This window comes from Macrobrachium rosenbergii, chromosome 7 (assembly GCF_040412425.1).
Source record: "Macrobrachium rosenbergii isolate ZJJX-2024 chromosome 7, ASM4041242v1, whole genome shotgun sequence".
Taxonomy (NCBI): domain Eukaryota; kingdom Metazoa; phylum Arthropoda; class Malacostraca; order Decapoda; family Palaemonidae; genus Macrobrachium; species Macrobrachium rosenbergii.
The window spans coordinates 4241257-4260086 of record NC_089747.1 but is presented as its reverse complement, the minus strand read 5'-3'; the positions used below and the strand labels follow the sequence as shown (position 1 = coordinate 4260086).

Genomic DNA, 18830 nt, shown 5'->3' with positions numbered 1-18830 from the left:
TTTTGTCCTTTGGGTAATTAAGCAAAATGAAGAGACAAGCCTAAAGACATGAAAGAATAAAATTGAAACTTTAATTGCCTCTTAATTTGTTTGATTGCATCGAATGTGTAAAAAAAAAGTTTGTTCGTGCTTCAAGACACGACAATGAAGATTGTGACTTTCTCAACGAGGGTGCTTTGAGAGAGAGAGAGAGAGAGAGAGAGAGAGAGAGAGAGAGAGAGAGAGAGAGAGAGAGAGAGAGAGACTTATCCCATGCTTAAGGGAGAGGAAACTGATTTTAGCATCAGATTTGCAAAGAAAACTTCATTCAATTTTTTGTGTTGTTATAGTTTACATAATAATAATAATAATAATAATAATAATAATAATAATAATAATAATAATAAAATACTCATAGTAGCACGAGTCTTAAAATGGAGAAGCAAATCCACAGTTATGTATATGTATATTGATTTATCTTTAAAAATATGTACATATACATAACTGTGATTTCTTCTCCAATAATAATAATAATAATAATAATAATAATAATAAGATAAGAATAATAATAATGAGAGAGAGAGAGAGAGAGAGAGAGAGAGAGAGAGAGAGAGAGAGAGAGAAGTGATGAAGAGGTTCACCTCAGTGGAGTGAGGATGCCCCGTTAAGACGCTCCTGATTCTGATTAAATGATGTAAACATTTTGATGGAGCATGAACCACTTACGTTTCTCTCTCTCTCTCTCTCTCTCTCTCTCTCTCCTCTCTCTCTCTCTCTCTCTCTCTCTCTCTCTTCTTCTCCTCCTCCTACTTCTTTTTCTTCTTCTTTCCCTAGTTGCCACCTACAGCATTCGACTAATAACTAGATACCCACTTCACTTCTTAGGGGTAGAGAGAGAGAGAGAGAGAGAGAGAGAGAGACTGGACCCAGAACAGCTCGAAATCAAATGATACAGAAAGATTAGCAAGGAGACATCAAAGTGAAAATACACACAGAAATCTGGACAGGAATATACGTTTCCACGGAAGGACAGTGAGTTGGGCAACTGTAAACACATACTTACATACAAACATAATACACACACACATACACACACACAAACGGTACCAACATTATCCTAAACTGGAAAACGAAAAGAGCAGGTGACGCGTCTGTAACGTCTTCATGAACTCTTCATGAACCGACGAACAGTAAAGACCGCTTTGCCCACCCTCCTGATCCGTTAGCGCGTGGGCACCAGGGCAGGAACAGGGGAGCAGTCGCCAACCCGCCCGAGGGGCATGGGCGTAACATGGGCGTGAAGTGTATGCAGCTCAGCCCGGGTGAGTTCTGTGACCTCTACGCCCACACGCCCAAAACTTAACGGCCGAGGAGTCTTTCTGAATCAGTTATCCTCGCGAAGGAGGTCCGTCAGGCCTTATGCCAGCACGGGTCATTACCCGTAAGTGGCCCGTAAGAGAATAAAAGGTTTGGTGGGACCCCTCTAGACTCGGGACAACTACCCGAGATGAGAGGTACGGCCTACGGTATGTCTCGCAAGGTGCACTGTAGGCGGTATTGAATGTTCTAAGCGGCGTCTCTTTATAGGCCTGCAAGTGCATTGCTTTCCATAATGTATGTATGTATGTATGTATGTATGTATGTATGTATGTATGTATGTATGTATGTACAGTATGTATGAATGTATACATATACATATATATATGCATATGTATATATATACTCTGTAAGAAAGCAAATCTAGGTTTAAACCTTATGTATCATTATCACTTTATCATTTATTCAGGAAGTAATTAACTAATAAATATACTTTCTATTCATAAAATTTTCATATGTGAAGAAACACAAACAACGAGAATAACATAATTAATCAAAAAAAAAATTGAGATCGCAAACCTCCGCTAAGGCTAAGCAACCCACCACCAAGTCGGCCCACAGCCCTAAAAAAGATCCCTACTTTAATCCGATCTCTCCCAAAATCTAATCAATCACCTGTTGCCAGTCATGAGGCCCACCTTTTGGTCCAAATTTCGTGAGAATTTACAAGTAATTTTTTCCATTATTTTTCCATTAAACTGTGCTTTCAGGCTATCCTATCCTATAACGTTGCCAGACGCACGATTACGGCTAACTTTAGCTTTAAACAAAATAAAAACTACTGAGGCTAGAGGGCTGCAATTTGGTATGCTTGATGAATGGAGGGTGGATGATCAACATACCAACTTGCAGTCCTCTACCCTCAGTAGTTTTAAGATATGAGGGCGGACAGAAAAAAGTGCGGCCAGAATAAAGTGCAGACGAACAGAAAAAAAAAACCGACACAATAGTTTTCTTTTACAGAAACCTAAAAGCAGTCTATGACAGATAACCAAAGACAATACATGAAATTGCTTCAAAATAATATTACAGTATCATTCTTCTTTGACTGATACATATCGCTGTCAGAGTATGAAAAAAATGACGTCAGCATTCCGAATAAATAAAACAATAGTCTTGGTTTTTCCCCTCATCACGTACATTCGAAAGTGGACCCTTCTCCATAAACTATGCAACATTTCCGAGAGTGATTTAGAATTCCTCAGAATCCTAACTCTGCATGTGTAGTTGGAAGGTCTAGACACACACACACACACACACACACACACATATATATATATATATATATCACATAAACTGTATATATCAAATAAAAAAATCTTTATATTATATATATATAAAATATATATCTATATACAGTAAATATATACTGTATATAGTCAAATAAAGACAAATCCTTTCTCATTCTCATTACATAATTACTGATAAAAATACCAATGTATATATATATACAATATATAATATACATATATATATACATACATATATACATAAAGAAAACGGTATATATTTATGAAAAATATATGTTCAGTTAAATCAAGTATATAATTATTTTTGAACAAGTTCCTAGATAGCATCATTAAACCTCTATATTAATCAACAACACCGTTCATTTCCGTCTACAACTACAAAGAGGAAAAAATACACGCCAAAAAAAAGACGCTGGGCAATAAAAAAAAAATACATGTGGTCAGCAACGAAATCAGATACATACCTGAAGGAGCGTTGAAGTTTCTGCGTCCGCCTTCCACCAAAACACAACAGCTACTGACCCAAGAGCGAGACGAGTCAGACGACGAGAGACAGACTGGGCTGGAGTGAGGGTCTCTGGGAGTCTTCCTTCATCCAAGTTGCTTGCTGGCCAGAACTCGCCCGTTGTATTACGTCGTCCTTACTTTCTCGCGAACTGTTGAAAGACACTATTTGTATTTTGAGACTTCCCGGAATCCTTCTGAATGTACAGGTCGATTCACAACTTGGGTCACCACTTGTTACTCTGCGGAAGAATTACGAAATGATTTCAGTTGGCAAAAGAGAGCGACTGATGTTTTTTAAGAGAAAAAGTGGTAAATTGGCGTCCAGGTTCTGTCTGGTGAAAAACGGACTGAAGAAAAAACTGGCTCCGGTCATCTTTTCTTTCCATATAAGAATACTGCAAAGTAGACAGCAACACTGGTTATGAAGAGGTCTCTTTTTTTTTTTTATCTTTCGAGTAGATGTTATTTTAAGAAACTGGTTTATGTTCGTTACTGGATTACATTCGTTTGGCTGACTATGACAGTTTCAAAACATATGCAGTATTCCAAAAGAGATGGAAGCTAATTAAAGAAATACACAAAATCGAAAAACTTTTTTATATTTATAATGAGGTTTACATAAATCGTGGCAGTTATACCGTCTACTATTACCAATAATGTCTAAAACCAGTTAACTCATTCCTTCACTATTTAATCTACAAAAGCAGGCGATACATCAATTCCCAATAAGCCTAAAGATATCTTTGATTACTAATAAAAATTTGTGAATACATTCTCAAGAAAAAAATCTTAAAATAGGACCAAGATTTGACTAAAACTATCGGAAATCTCTATCAAAATCTTCATAATAAAGGATCTTTCAATTTCAAGAATACGGCAAATATTTAAAATTACAAAATGAGACTGAAAAATCGATCAAATAAAATCCTTGTTTCGTCCACTCTTGCCTCCTACAGATTCACTCCTGAAGTAGGACATTCTCTTTCAGCTCACCCCAGCAGAAGTGGTTAAGCAAATCCAAAAATATGAAAATGTATGAGAAACACAGCATACATTGTGTAAAAAATAAAATGGCAAAAAAGCAAGTAAAAGGGCAAAATGTATTTTGCAAAGAAATCAATGTGAAAAACAAGCGTTTGTTAAAAGATGAAGAGAGAGAGAGAGAGAGAGAGAGAGAGAGAGAGAGAGAGAGAGAGAGAGAGGTTCAATTTTCACTGGTCAAAAGGTGAATTCACTTTGAAGAAATATAATCACATCACAAATAATTCAAGGGACGGCAATTCCTTGGGGCACCCACTCCAAAGCTCCTTTACCATCAGTTACTAACCAAATCATGACAGATTTGCGTCAGAGAACACAGTCAAATACCTTGAAACTTCATATTGCTAGGAAATGTTAAGAAACGTCAGATTTCACGAAATGAAACGCGTGCAAAAAGTACCCCTGGCCTGAACCGGATTTCTGATATTCAATTTTAGAAAGATTATGAAGATTGATGGAAAATTCGTCTACTGACTGGAAGCGATGGACTGAAAAAAAAATAGTCCAGTATAGATCTTTGTAGAAAGATAGGATTATGAAGAAAAACTTACTGCATAGCAGACTGGAGAGAGAGAGAGAGAGAGAGAGAGAGAGAGAGAGAGAGAGAGAGAGAGAGAGAGAGAGAGAGAGAGAGAGAGATTTTCCAAGCATTCTTGTTGAAATAGAAGTCAGGAAGAAATATATATTTAAAAAATACCAGTAGAGATCCTTACAGAGATAGCATTATGAAGAAAAATCTACAGTACAACTCTGATATGAGAGAGAGAGAGAGAGAGAGAGAGAGAGAGAGAGAGAGAGAGAGAGAGAGAGAGAGAGAGAGAGAGAGAGAGAGAGAGATTCCAAGCATGAAACAGAAGCCAAAGCAATACCATATTAGTGTACCCACACCATAAAAAAAATAAGGTAATATACGAGAATCGTCCCCACAGACCGTATTTTGTTAAACAGAGATGCTTCTCTGTAAAATCTGTTATTAGTCTGTCATTGATAACCGTTCGTATAAATACATGTAAACAGATCACTGATTTAATCTGTAACCCAGATGCCGTGAGAGCAAGTAACATTTTCCTTGGAATTTGACATTTTTGACGAGGAACATTACAAGTTCAATGACCTGACAAGTTCATTCAACTTTCATCAAGTTATTCTCAGCAACAGGTCCTGAAAAGAGAAAATTATATTTTTAAAGCTCTTACACCCCTCAGGGCAGAATCCACTCTCAGAAGATGAAGTAGTAGTAGTATACTATTAGTAACTGGGATTGACCTTTGAAACAGCTCCACTTTATATTATTGCTTCCAAACCACTGCTTGTTTCTATCAGTCTTCACACGTCAACGATTTGTATTTCCAGTCCTGAGAAACTGCTTACTACAGGTTACTCACGAGCGTCGTTATTTCCGCTGTTCTTCTCACCTGTACTGTACCTTGAATCAGCGTTGGCCTCTAGTTACTTACTTCGAAAGTTTTAGCAGATGCTCAGCACGATTCAACTTCCAGCCATTTCCGCCATTCTGCTGATTTAACTATTTTCCCATAACTGAGTCAGCAAGGCAACATTTCCGGTACGCGACTTTGTGTTGCTATGTGATACTTATTACTATTATAATTGTTACTGTTGCTGTTATTTGGCTGTAAAGTTGTCTGTTTAGGTCACTGGGTTCCCTCTGTGAAAGATGGGATATCCATACCAGCACCAACATAGATGTCAGACCAACAATAGCAACAAATAAAGTCGTTTGGCAAGAATCTACAGATGTGTCTACTGAGAGGATTAATGCCCTTCAGTGCTCATGACCAAAAATCAACGATATAGAAAAACTGGTCCACAATGACTTTGCATGGCAAAAGACATAATGGTTATGACAGAAGAATCAAAACTGTTCATAGGACTGGTTGTGAAGTAGTCTTGAGCCCTTTAGTGATAGTAAAATCGGAAGTAAGAGAATGTCGGTTAAAAAGATTTGATCAGTCTCCTTTTTTTCTGGGGTGGGGGGATGGGCTGAACCACGGCAAGATTGCAAAAGATATTTAACTGAAAAAAGGCATATCGTAGGGTCAGTTTAACAAGATAATTCCCAAAGAATCACCCTGGAATACGATCTGTGGTAGATGTCATGATAGCATTTATGGGTGAATGTACTGTACTGTATATGTGCTACCCCAAAGTCTACCAGTGCCACTGACGCCTTGGCGATTTACGTTATGTTAAATCCAGCCATCTGTGAGATACTAAAAGTTCACGGAAAACTTGATGACAAAGTCACATGTTGCTACTAAATTACTGTCTCCGAAAAAATACAATTAGTTTTTCGATTTTCTACAACCCAGAGTCCTTTTTCAACAATTCAGATAGGCCACTTTCATGTTCCCTTGACATTTTTATCACCCCTACTGATGTGGTAGGTCTTGAAAGAACTGGCTATATTATCAGTAAAAGCAAGTTACCAACTAGAAGTCTTTTTGTCCCAAGCAATGTGTTACATTTTCCTCTTGGCTAACATGATCATATGTTGATGGTAGAATAACAGTGTTAGACATTTTAAAAATAGACGAATCTTATATTACGATTTAATTTTTCTAATTTAGTATATCCTAACACCTCGGCTGACGTTTTAATTCATGGACTGACCTTTATACTAGCGGTGTCAACTAAATCTAACAAACTATTTTTTTATAGCAAGTTTTCAGCTTGACGAAAATAGAGAGGAGAATAAAAGCAGAAATTTTGAATTGATAAATGTACAATACTACACTCGTAAAAGTTTGAGATGTTGCAAACCCTCGATCCCTCTTAACTGTAGGGACTGCAATCAAAATGAGATAATAAACCAAACCATTCAGTATTAACTCAGCAATGATTTGTTAGCCAAAAAATCAACATTCAGTTCACTTTTTACTACCCAAAACCTCGGGACGAGACTAAAAAACATACCTGCAGACTTCAGGGTAAAGCTTTGTAGACAATAATTTTAAAGACAACCCATAAGGAAGGAATAAGAAAAAGAGGGAAATCGAAGCATATAACACTGTAAGGTTAAAATGTGGCCAATGATTAAAAGGAAGTTGATAAATTACCAACCGATGTTACGATATTTTGTCGATGAAGAGCTGCGTTGGTAAGTATCTTATGTCACGAGAAAAGAGAAACGGCAAATAACAAGGGAGGTTAGGGTCATCTGGAAAAGGAGATTAACAATACGAAAAAGAAAAGCTATAAAGTAAAACTGTTTAAAGTTAAATAGATCTACACCTGACAGGAATTGTGTAGTGTACCGGAACTGTGTTTGTGGTGTGAGTGCGTAGGAGCTAACGGAAGAAGAAGAAGCGAATTGCTCCATTGTTATTGTATATACAAGGAGAGACTTACTGCTACCTTCCTGCTAATAAAACTACAACAAGATGGACAATATTCCTCGAGATTTGCGTGGTCTTCGTGCATGTTTAGTTTGCTCGTTGGTGAAGGTAAGAAACTGACTACAATATAGGTACAGAGTAGCCTAAAGGAGTGCAGCATGACGTAGCCTAACTAGACTATTCTGATGCTTTCGATTAGGCCCCAAAGCTAGGTCAAGCATGGCGCAGCTTAACAAAGGCTACGACCAAGCCTATTTCAGTCTGTTGGCTGGGCTTTGTTAGCCTAACTTAGGTCTACATAGTCTTAGCCTAACCTCTTCGAGATGACGTTAAGCCTATGCAAAGACTACCGCATGGTCATTTCTGAATACGGTTAAGCTAAAGGCTAGACTAGATTCTATGAGAGCCTTGGCAAAATTAGGGTCTTGCCCAATGCATTAAATCCCAAGGGCACAGCGTTCTAGGTAAGGTTGGGTAAAGATATGTCTGGAGAAGTCTTACTACCTCTGAAATGCTCACTACAGCTAAGAGGTAGCCTAGGCCAGACCACATGACCCCCCTAATCTACAATGGCGTCAACCTTCGCTTTTATTTTTGTATTTAGGTTGTTTCTGTGTTTTATGCATTTTTATTCATTACTGATGGTTAATACCACTTATTTTTATGTTTGCCATATGCCTAGCCTATTTAATAAGTGGGGCCTAACCTAATCTAGACTTTGGTGGGCCAAGGGACCACAGTCAGCAAGCAGGCTATTTGGGGTAGATGAAACTACAATGAGTGGGAGATGAAACTACAAATGAGTGAAATAAATGTAACTATAAAACTGATCAAACAGACATAAAACATACGATAGGCTAAAGCTTGTCTAATAATTAACAATAGAAGACAAGGTTAAAAATGCGCACGGCCCCTCCAAGTTTTTGCCAAATATGTGAACCATGTATTTTTCGGACTGCTTATTTGCAGTGACCATTATTTTTTTTGTTTCACAAGCCCCTGTGTATACTGCAACAGATTATACATTCAATTTATCACTGGTCTTTTGTACACCTCGAATACATTTGGAAGACATCTCTGACTATTAAAAACAGATACAGTACTCAGATTCCAAAGAATCTGAAACTGTTTTTTAAGTTCTCTCTAGACCTTGCATACAATGAAAGCCTTACGAAAGGTGAACTGTAAACAGAAATGTCAGTATATTGTAATGAGACGAGCTGATTGAACTTTTAAATGTTGCATTGAAGTTTTTTTTTTATATAATAATGGATGAACAGTAAGTAATTATCATTTAGGTAATTTTGAAAAATATACTTATACATATAAAGAAGGGAATTAGTTGTTCTTTTATATCTAATAAAATGTTCTGAACTACTTTAAGACCTAAATTGCCAAATGATTATTTTGATTGTATGACTATTTTACTTACTTATTCATTGTACGGTTCTTATCTGGTTCCTCTCCACTGAAGGCACCTTGTTGGATCCACAAATCCATATGCCCTTCACACTGTTGTTTAGAGATATCCAAAGGGTCAAACAGCATACTCCTAGTCAACTCCACACTGTCGTAACACACTGGAAATAGGAAAGTTTTAATTATTTTTTGGTGTATCTTGGCTTTGATAATGTGAGTTACTTTTCTTCGCTGGTTTCCACCTGAAAGTTTGGATTAGGTAAAACCTAAACAATTCTAAAAAAGTACCTGTACAAGGCAGCATACAGAGATTAGATGTGATGATGCACTTTATTAATGAATGCTAAAATTTCCCGTATATATGTAAAAATCATACTGTACCCTTAAAGGTAGCATTGCATCTTACATAGTGATAATATATAAGGTGCAGCGTTTGTTTGGACTTCACGTGGGCTACAAACATTGGTGGTTTTATTTGAGCAAAATTGCAGTTTTCCCATATTTTGTGCAAACAACAGTAATGCAACCATTATACATTTAAGTCATCCTGTATCCCTTCAAATACCATGTAGATGCATCATCTTAGGAGGGACTGTCATGTTGAATGAGAGGTTGAAAGATGAGGGAATCTTACCTCACCTAAGGGGATGTCAACCAGTAGGGTACCATTGGTTTGTTTTTATGAAACTTTTTTTTTTTATTATAAAGAATTAAAAATTTTGCAGAATTTAGCACTATACATAGTAGATGTTGGATGTTCTTGTTATGATGTTCATTTTTTTTTTCCAGACTCAAGACATGTTTGAATCTGATGGTTGTGATAACTGTGATGAGTTTTTACATATGAAAAATAATCGAGACCAAGTTTTTGACTGCACTTCCACAAACTTTGATGGGTAAGTGCCATTTAGTTAGTTTTGTTTATACAGTGCCACATAATACACCCTGAAGGTAAAGTCCATAGCTTTGTTGAAGTTGCAGTCTCAGAATTAAAAGGTGCCTGACATGTATTAACATTTTACTGCTGGTACGCAGCCCCCACGAATACCGGGGGTCAACTGTATCTTAAATTCTCCACACTGAAATTAGGTAGAGTTGGTGATACGTTAATGCTTAAAAGTATGTGATTTTTACATTGTATTTTGCACGAAAGTTATATTTTTACAAAGTTATATTTTTACAATTATTTCAATCAGTGTTTATTTTTTCCTTAACAGATTCATTGCTCTGATGAGCCCTGAGGATAGTTGGGTTGCGAAGTGGCAGCGAATTAGTGAGTATCAGACTTTTCTGGTAGAGTTTTTTGTATTTTGTAAACGTGTACAGTAAAGGCAGTCCTCTTATTTTATTTCTTATTACAATGGTGAGGTTTTGTCAGTTCCAACATAAGGTTGTTGTACTTCATTTCCTGTATTTTGTGAATCTCTTTATCTTGCAGTCCAACCAAAATGTAATCTAGAGGCTAACTTCTAGATTACACTTTAATGAACTTAAGTATTTATCCATGCCTTTCAAGCCATGATTTTTAAAGCTATGTACTGTTATTAAAATTCTCATTTTGCATGATTTTTGTGCATTTATATGTAGGTACAGTACTCAGCTGTACTGTTTTGCATTTAGCTACTTTTATATACTGTAATGTCTGTATGGGAATGTGCAAGGTAATGATATACTACATGTATCCTTTATTTTCATGGTCATTTAAAACAATAATGTTTTCTCTCCGTTGTAGATCGCTGTGTTCGTGGGATGTACGCCATATCAATCAGTGGTCGTCTTCCAGCATCCGTTATTAGAGATATGAAAGCAAGGGGTATTAAATATAGACCTCGTAATAAGACTAATGTGTAAAGTATAATTAGAGTAACTTTAGGTTTTTCAATGTACATGTAGATTTTGTCATGCGTAGCACTAGTATTGGATGTTTATATTGATGGAAAATACTTTTTCAAGTCATCATATATAGTCTCCTGGTAATGGAAATCTGCAAGTGCTGTCATTCTTGTAAATTTCATAATTCATTGCCTTGATAGCACAGTAGGAATTATGCTTATTATGTATAAAATTGTATAAGCTTCAAATATTTTTCTTTGCATCTGAAAAATGTTGATATAGGAAGTTAACTCTTAAATAATACAAAAATTGGCAATACATAAATATTGATTTGTTTTGACTATGGTATGTAGAACCCATAATTTTTACATAACATTTTGCATTAGATTAAGGCACAGAGAAAGGAAAAAAGGCTGAAAAAGTTGCTTATTAAGTTGCAATCTTTTATATTCATTTATATGTATGGCGTCTTATTCTCTATTTGGAATTTTTTTTTTTCTTCACTTCTTTCTGAGGTCATGAAGTATATAAGTTTGGTTATACACAGCTTTATGCTAGTTTCATGATTTTTTTTTCACATTCTCATGTTTTACTCATCATTAGACTTGGCTTTGATATAGTGTGACAATGCATTATCATTTTTTCAATAAAGATCTATATTCTGTAAGTGATTTTTTAATATCCAGTAAAATTGTGGGGTGAATCTATCACAGGTAATTTATTAATGTCTTTAATGGCAGTCTAAGTTAACTGTATGCTGACTCCCACTATGAGTAGGTGGCAGTTAAGACAGGCATGAAGTCGTCTGGTAGATGGCCATATCCCACCTCCTTAGTCTAATTGCTTCTTTACATGGTCATGTTAGGAGTTGACTAGTTATGCAGCTAATTTATAGACATGATCTGCACACATGAATGAAAACATTACCATTATAACTGTTCAAAGACTGATGACTAAGACTAGATAGTCTAAAGGGGTGAGATATCTGCCTAAAGGAAATCAAAACACTACTTGTTCAACACCACTCACTAATACTGTAAAAAGAAAATAACACTATACGGTCTCAGTCATTTCATCAGCCTGCACACCATTGCCTTCAAAGTAACCTCCAACTAGGCTTTAGCTTGCTGTCAAGATACTCTGTGACATCTCAGCTTAACAGATAGTTCAGGAGTCTGGCTTCCCATAAGCCTAATTAAGATTTGCACATAGCCCACATGATACCTTGGAGTCAACTCACTCAGTTTAAAATATTCAGCAATTCCCACATAATGTAATGAATAGCCTCCCCTAACCAGTATTTTGCAATTATCATTCAATGTAAAATAATTTATTAAATTTACGATGCATCTACAAAAAGAAATGCTTCCAACAATATGTGCAATACAGTACAGCCTAACAAAAAACACACTCCATTGCAGTAACTGTGCCCGCTTATGCATACAAGATATATAAAATAAAAACATATATATAATACAAAAAACACGCATCTTTGTATTCCCTGTTTAAGTTACAAAATACTACACTTCCTGTGGTCCCCTACCTCACCCGTTTCTATAGCACAGTATTTTCACAGCAGTTTGCTCCAATTAAGTACAGTATTGTACTTAATGCAATAATAAAGTGTTATATATTTTCCACTATGTATACAAATGCTTACACATATGCACTGTGTTAAGGTAAACTAAGCACTTACTATATATAAAGTATATACTGTAAAGAGAAGAAGAAGAAATTTTGATGGAATGGTCTTGACATAAGAACAAATTTAGTGTGCACACCATTCCAAGATGGATGGAAGGGAGACTTGATAAACATAAAGAGGATGATGAGTAACTCAAAGGGTAATGAAGATATTAAAATTACCTTGGAAAAGGTAATGCATTCATTTGAAAGTTTATGCACTGCAACCATGGAGACCAGAGGGAAACAAATTTTGGGCAAAGTTATTTCTTGCAAATACAGAAATATCAAACTCTGAGGTTATACTAGTAGGAAGAAACATAAACATGCCAATAGGGAGTGACATTTGGTGTTTTGAGGATATAATGGAAGACACAGCTTTCAAGAAACCATAGTTCTTCGTTGGGCGAGTGGGTTCCGTTCTCAGCTAGCACTCTGCTGGCCGCGAGTTCGAATCTCTGACCGGCCAATGAAGAATAAGAGGAATTTATTTCTGGTGACTGAAATTAATTTCTCACTATAATGTGGTTCAGATTCCACAGTAAGCTGTAGGTCCCGTTGCTAGGTAACCAATTGGTTCTTAGCCATGTAAAATAAATCTAATCCTGTTAATCAGCTCAGTGGTCTGGTTAAACTAAGGTATACATAATCAAGAAACCATAAGGAAGAACAGGGCTGGAAAATGTAAGAGCTAAGGATTAATGTTACTGCATAAGAAACCCTAAATGAATTTCATAAATATAAATGGAAAACTCCAATATTTCAACTTTTCAAAATGAGACAATAACAGAGAAAATTATTATACTGTTAAAGTAATATAACACATATAAGGCATGCCTAACCCTAGAAAGACAGCTGTGAAATGAACTGATAGTTGATAGAAAAAAAGAAGAGAGAATAAAAACATAAAAAATGAAGTCATCAAAAGATGTACAGTATACAGAAAATAGGATCTATTTAACATCCTTCAAGACTGCTTTTGGGGATGACCACCTAGGTTAGGTTAGGAAATAAGTTTATGCAAGGTTTTGGGAGTCCAGGGAGTAAAGCCCCGGTCAGGTTAGGCTATATATTTCTATGCAAGATTAAGAACAAATCATCGCCACCCATGTAGGGCACATACCACAAGTTCGCTTAGGATTTATTCCTATAACACTGGAGTGTACTCAGTGAAGGTATTACTGTAGGTGAAAAACATTATGGGGATGACGTTACATGGAAGTGTCTACAATACAGCATGAAACAGGAGGTGGATACCATTTAAAAATTTTAAAACGGCAGCAAAAATAAAATGTGACATTGGGAAAGGGATATTGGAAGCAAAGGTGATTGAGGGGTGTACAGACATAAATACTCGGTGTGTATTTATGTTCTGCTACCACACCTTGTCTTCACATGTTCTTCATCCTTACTCTCGCATGGTGGGATTTCCATAACCTCACTCTATCATTTATGGGAGCAATTATTGCAGCTAGGCTAACTGAATACTGAGAAAAACTGGAGTATACATGAGCTAGTCTTCTTGGTAAATCCTGACCTAACCTAGTCAAGTAAACTGCCAACCCCAAACACTCCGATAAATACATTCATTTCAGTAAAATGCATTAAAACAGTTTTTAAATAAAACTGCTGGTTGACTACGATCAACATCATCATATGTCAGCAATAAGTAAATAAGGAACTGTCACATAATATGATGCATTTACTAGCTTTGGCCAACTACTACCTTATGCTAACCTATCCCTAAAATACTGGCTTAATGCCTAACCTATATGCTAAACCTGTAAGATTACCAAATTAATAAAATACAAAGGCAAGCTTGCATCACGAAGCAATAAATGGCCTGTTGCCAAATGAACACGGGCTCTTTTCCTTGAAATAGCCCATACAATACGCACAACGGTAAACTAACTATAACCTGCTCTGCTAGGTGGACTACGCTAAAACCTTAATTTTATCCACCAAATAAATAAACTCAATAAAATACATGGTACGACCTGATAGACGGCTTCGATGTGAAGGCTTAATCGAGTATTTCAATTCAACCACTTGACTGGCCGCCATGAATTCCACGGCACAGAGTATCACTTATTTGTATTATAACAAAAAGTTGTCGTATAGTGCTAACAACAACTAAAATATTGAGGAATGGCGACAAACTTGAGAAGGACGTGCAATTGAGTTTTGAGAAGGAAGTGATCATTGGCGGTTGGATGTACAGTATTGTTTTGATTTGGATGTCATCACTCATTGCCCTCCACATTTATTTTACTAGACTTCACACGCTTATTTAAGTTCCTGTGGCAGTATCCTATATCCCATTTTGTTAATCAAGCTTCAACCTTTTGTATAAGTATCGTTTGTTTATTTCTTGTCGTTCCAAGAATTAAAAAATATCGAGTGAAGAAAAATGACAGACACATGGTGCGATTGGCGACATTTCACCTTAACAGCATCGCATAACATTAGGTTGATTTTTTGTTTTGGTTTACAAATGAATGAATTACGATACGTCACCCTATTGGCCAGCCCCGTAAAGCTCTTTTGTGATTGGTCACTTCATTTACTACTCCTACGTCATATGGGTATAGTAAAGCCATAGGAGATGCAACATTAAAATTACTTTACCAGTAGAAATATAAGTCGTATTACATGCCTACCTTTTTATCATATGGTGTAATCTATGAGAATCATACAGATAGGTTTAATTTACTCTTTAAATTTAGTTTCTGTTCTATTTTGAATATCCAGTCTTTCCAACCCAAATTAGACACAAATTCACTGAGTCGCCAATTGGATTTGGTACCGAAATAAAAATTATTTTTGATTGGAATTTTGTTGTTTTTGGTAGAGGGGTCGCGTGAAAGTTTTTCCTTGCTTATCAAAAAGTACGTAATTTATTTGTAGCCTATATTTTAATATTTTACATTGACTTCTAATTTTATGTCATATTTTATAATTAAAGACTGTATAATACATACAAATCTCAATTTGCCTTTTTTCTGCGGAAGAATCGTCCGACGAACAATAATATCAATAGTATAATAATAATGATAAAAGTGAGGGGGGTATGCTACCTATAACCTAATAATCCTCATAGGCTACTTAGATGTGACATTATTGGACAAAGATTCTCATAAATAAAATGTAAAAATTATTCTAAATTAATAAAAACGTAACAAAGCACCTAATTTTTCCTATTTTTCATAAATTTCTTCCACATGCATAAAATTAAGTTTACCCATTTTCAACGTTTTCGTCTCCCGATTTAAAGAGAACGTACCGAAATAAATGAGATGGATAACTTTTATATTAGTTACAAATCTCCTTTCAGGAGTTCTACATAAAATATTAAGAACACAACGCTGACATGAGAGGTTTCAAATCTACACTGGCCTGAAAATTCGAAAACGAAAACTTGAAGTGATTCCCTTGAATTGATACTTACGATATGTTTAGCCCCTTAACCAATTTAAAGTGATTTTGGTGGATCTAAGTAGTAGCTACGCGGCGGCGATTTCCTTCTAACTTGACTTTTTCTACAGTTTTTTTGTTGTTAATTATGGATTTACCTTCAATTTTTGTCGCACGAATGTAATTAACCTGTAATTAACCCCTGAAGTTCATCCAACAAAGGGGTTTCCATACGCGATCTTCACAAGGCAGAGCACGGGTACGTCTGTTTGGAACGGTTCATACCCAGTCCGGCAAGTGCAATAACTTGTTAACGTATGGGTACCAGCCCCCGCTAACCCCGGGCCAGTACTAAACACGGCGAAGGGACATTCCACTTGGGCGACAACAAACAAATGCACCACCAGTATCAGAAGCCCTAAAAGCGTAGAAAAAACCAGTTTCCAAGGTAAAAATAGGCGCGAAGCTAATACTTACAATTACCATGATTTTTCTCACTGCTTTTTAAAAGAGATTTGAATTAATCATTTGTTACTACATGTAATGTGTAATGTCATTCAGTACAGTTCACGTCTTCCTCCTAATCATTTAAGGTATTCTTGATTTCCCTTTGGTTCTAAAATCTGTTTCCAATTTTCTTTGCTAAAAGGAAGCCAAAATATATCAAGTCCGGTTTTGGTTCACATTATTATTGTTGTCTTTTATGGCTACGATATTTCATGAGTAAAAACTATTTCACACATTCGTGTAGGAAAGGTAATGAAAAAACCTGTCACACAATGGTTATCAACAATTCCTTCAAGTAGCTCATATGGTTTACCAGTAAACCTGGATCAGAGCACAAATGAACCCATCCTAATAAGGGTGCCCAAGGTTAAGTCTACATATTAATTGATACTTAAACAGCGCATTATATCAGTTCATAGAAATTCTAACCGAGGCTACAAGAAAAGCTTAACATGGAACTTTTCTCCTTAATCACATGCAAAATAAGTTTTTATGGGGAAGGGGTCTTGTCGTCCTAGTTTTAAGTTTTTAAATCTCCTTCTTCTTTTAACCTACCTAACAATTTAAGCACTGAAGGGGAATGGTGATATGATCACCATTTGCAAGCCTATCTTATTCTGATCCAAAACTTCTTCATCCATCTCATTACCCAAAGTACTTCTCAATCAGTTTTCTTGGTCAAATCATCATTATTATTAAATTTTTATTAATAGATTCATCTTTGGAGGCTACTAGTAAAGTGATTTTTCTTCACTTTCTACTCATGCATTTTCTGCATAATTTTCATGATATTCTAGTCCTTCCTACGTCATCATACTGTTACTTCCCTGATTCTCATGTTCAGCCTTTCTCATTACATGTCAAAACTATCTGTCTGAGATTTCAATTCAATTTTTTACCAGCAACTTCCTAATTTGAAAAGTGAACTTCTGTGAAAGTTAGCATCAAGTACTTGCAACTTTTCATAATCTCCTGCATTGTTTTTGCTGTTTAGTCAAAGAATATTCTTTATTCACCAGTAGCCTAGCAAACTCTCTTCTTCATCCAACATGGACAAAGGTACGTTTCAAAGGCGAGGCTTCTAACTCTTCGATACATGTTTCACCACTTTTCATTTCCAGCAAAAAATTTTCTGCCTCTCCTTCCACCACAACATTGTGCTTCTCATCCCTCTCTTTCTCACTTGCCCTTTTTAAAAATTTTATTCCATTTAAACCTTGCAATCCTAAGCAGACATCATCTGTTGCATTTGCTACAATATACAGCTGTATTGCATTCTCCTGAAGCATCCACATGGCCACTTACCATAAATCTTTTCTCTTTGCTTCCTTTCCAATCACAATAAACTTCCAAGTTCTTATTGTCATGTTGTACCATGAAAGGGCTTATGACAGACAAGTTTTCTTTATTAAGTCGATGAAACGTATTACGGTGCTGAAATTATCTACGTATTTCAAGCATTTTCTTCTTGAATATCCCTCTAATTTGTCTACCTTCGTAAATTCTGCAATCAATTTTCTAATGTCCATGCTGATCCCTCTAAGTGCTTCTCAATTCTTTCTTTCCACAGTTGCCTCAATACTGTAAAAGATATCCCTCTAAGTGCTTCTCAATTCTTTCTTTCCACAGTTGCCTCAATACTGTAAAAGATCTTATTCATCGTTCTAATACTGCAAGTCCAATTTTTACACCAATCCTCTCCATACCGATCCCATCTAAAACAGTAAAAAATCTTGCTTGCCCATTGTTGCTACTGAAACAAACAGCCTCTCCTTTGATACTTACCTCTGTCCAAGTTTATCATGAAAAGGCCTAATCATAGTATGACACGAGGTGTTTTCTACACACGTGGAGAAAGGGTGTAAATAACAACTGACCTAGGTGGCAAAGAAAAAGGGTAGGGTATATTCACTTTGTAAAGTAGTAGCTAAAACAAATCAAGACCTCAAATATAAACAACAGAGGCTCATAAAACAATCTAACCTAATACTCAGGCATGTTATTGTGTGATAGTTATCACATAGCAAAATACTACCTGAAACTCTGTAATTTTCAAACACTTTTCTATATCTCAGTAGCTTTGCTTTGTCTCTTTCAGCCACTTATTAACTGTAATCACCTTATATGTGCATTCTGTACCTGCACAAACATTAAAAAGATCCTTAAGCAACTTTTACATCACACACCTCGTCCTTCAATTTTTTTTTATTCACTGAGTAAGCTATCTGGAGACAAGTATTTATTTGATAACTTGCTTAAATATTAAAAAGAATAAATGAGGGCACCATGATGATACATCTGATTATAAAGTGAACCAGCTACATAAAAAGTCAGTCTCCAAAATTTGTAAGATAAATGGGACACCATTTGTCTGAAACTTGTTTATTATGTAACCATACCATCTTCTTCTTGCTGATCCCTACCTGACTTAGCAAAAACAAATACAGTACCAAACACTGAAGTG

General features: G+C 36.0%; 2 protein-coding genes across 2 annotated transcripts in view; one reads left to right on the top strand and one right to left on the bottom strand.

Annotated features, from left to right (window-relative positions):
• LOC136840045 (uncharacterized) overlaps positions 1-14904 on the bottom strand; it is a 49958-nt gene extending 35054 nt beyond the window's left edge. Inside the window, exons 1-3 of the mRNA XM_067106356.1 lie at positions 14443-14904; positions 8943-9090; positions 3071-3352 (exon numbers count right to left, since the gene is read on the bottom strand). The gene's annotated coding sequence lies outside the window, so the exon portion shown is untranslated. The remainder of the gene's footprint in view (positions 1-3070; positions 3353-8942; positions 9091-14442) is intronic.
• On the top strand, positions 7335-11429 carry spt4 (Transcription elongation factor subunit spt4). Its single transcript, XM_067106357.1, has 4 exons — positions 7335-7618; positions 9719-9825; positions 10147-10202; positions 10662-11429. Exons 1-4 carry the CDS (start codon positions 7556-7558, stop codon positions 10778-10780), a joined length of 345 nt encoding a protein of 114 aa, XP_066962458.1. The 5' UTR covers positions 7335-7555; the 3' UTR covers positions 10781-11429.
• Positions 14905-18830: the final 3926 nt, after the last annotated feature.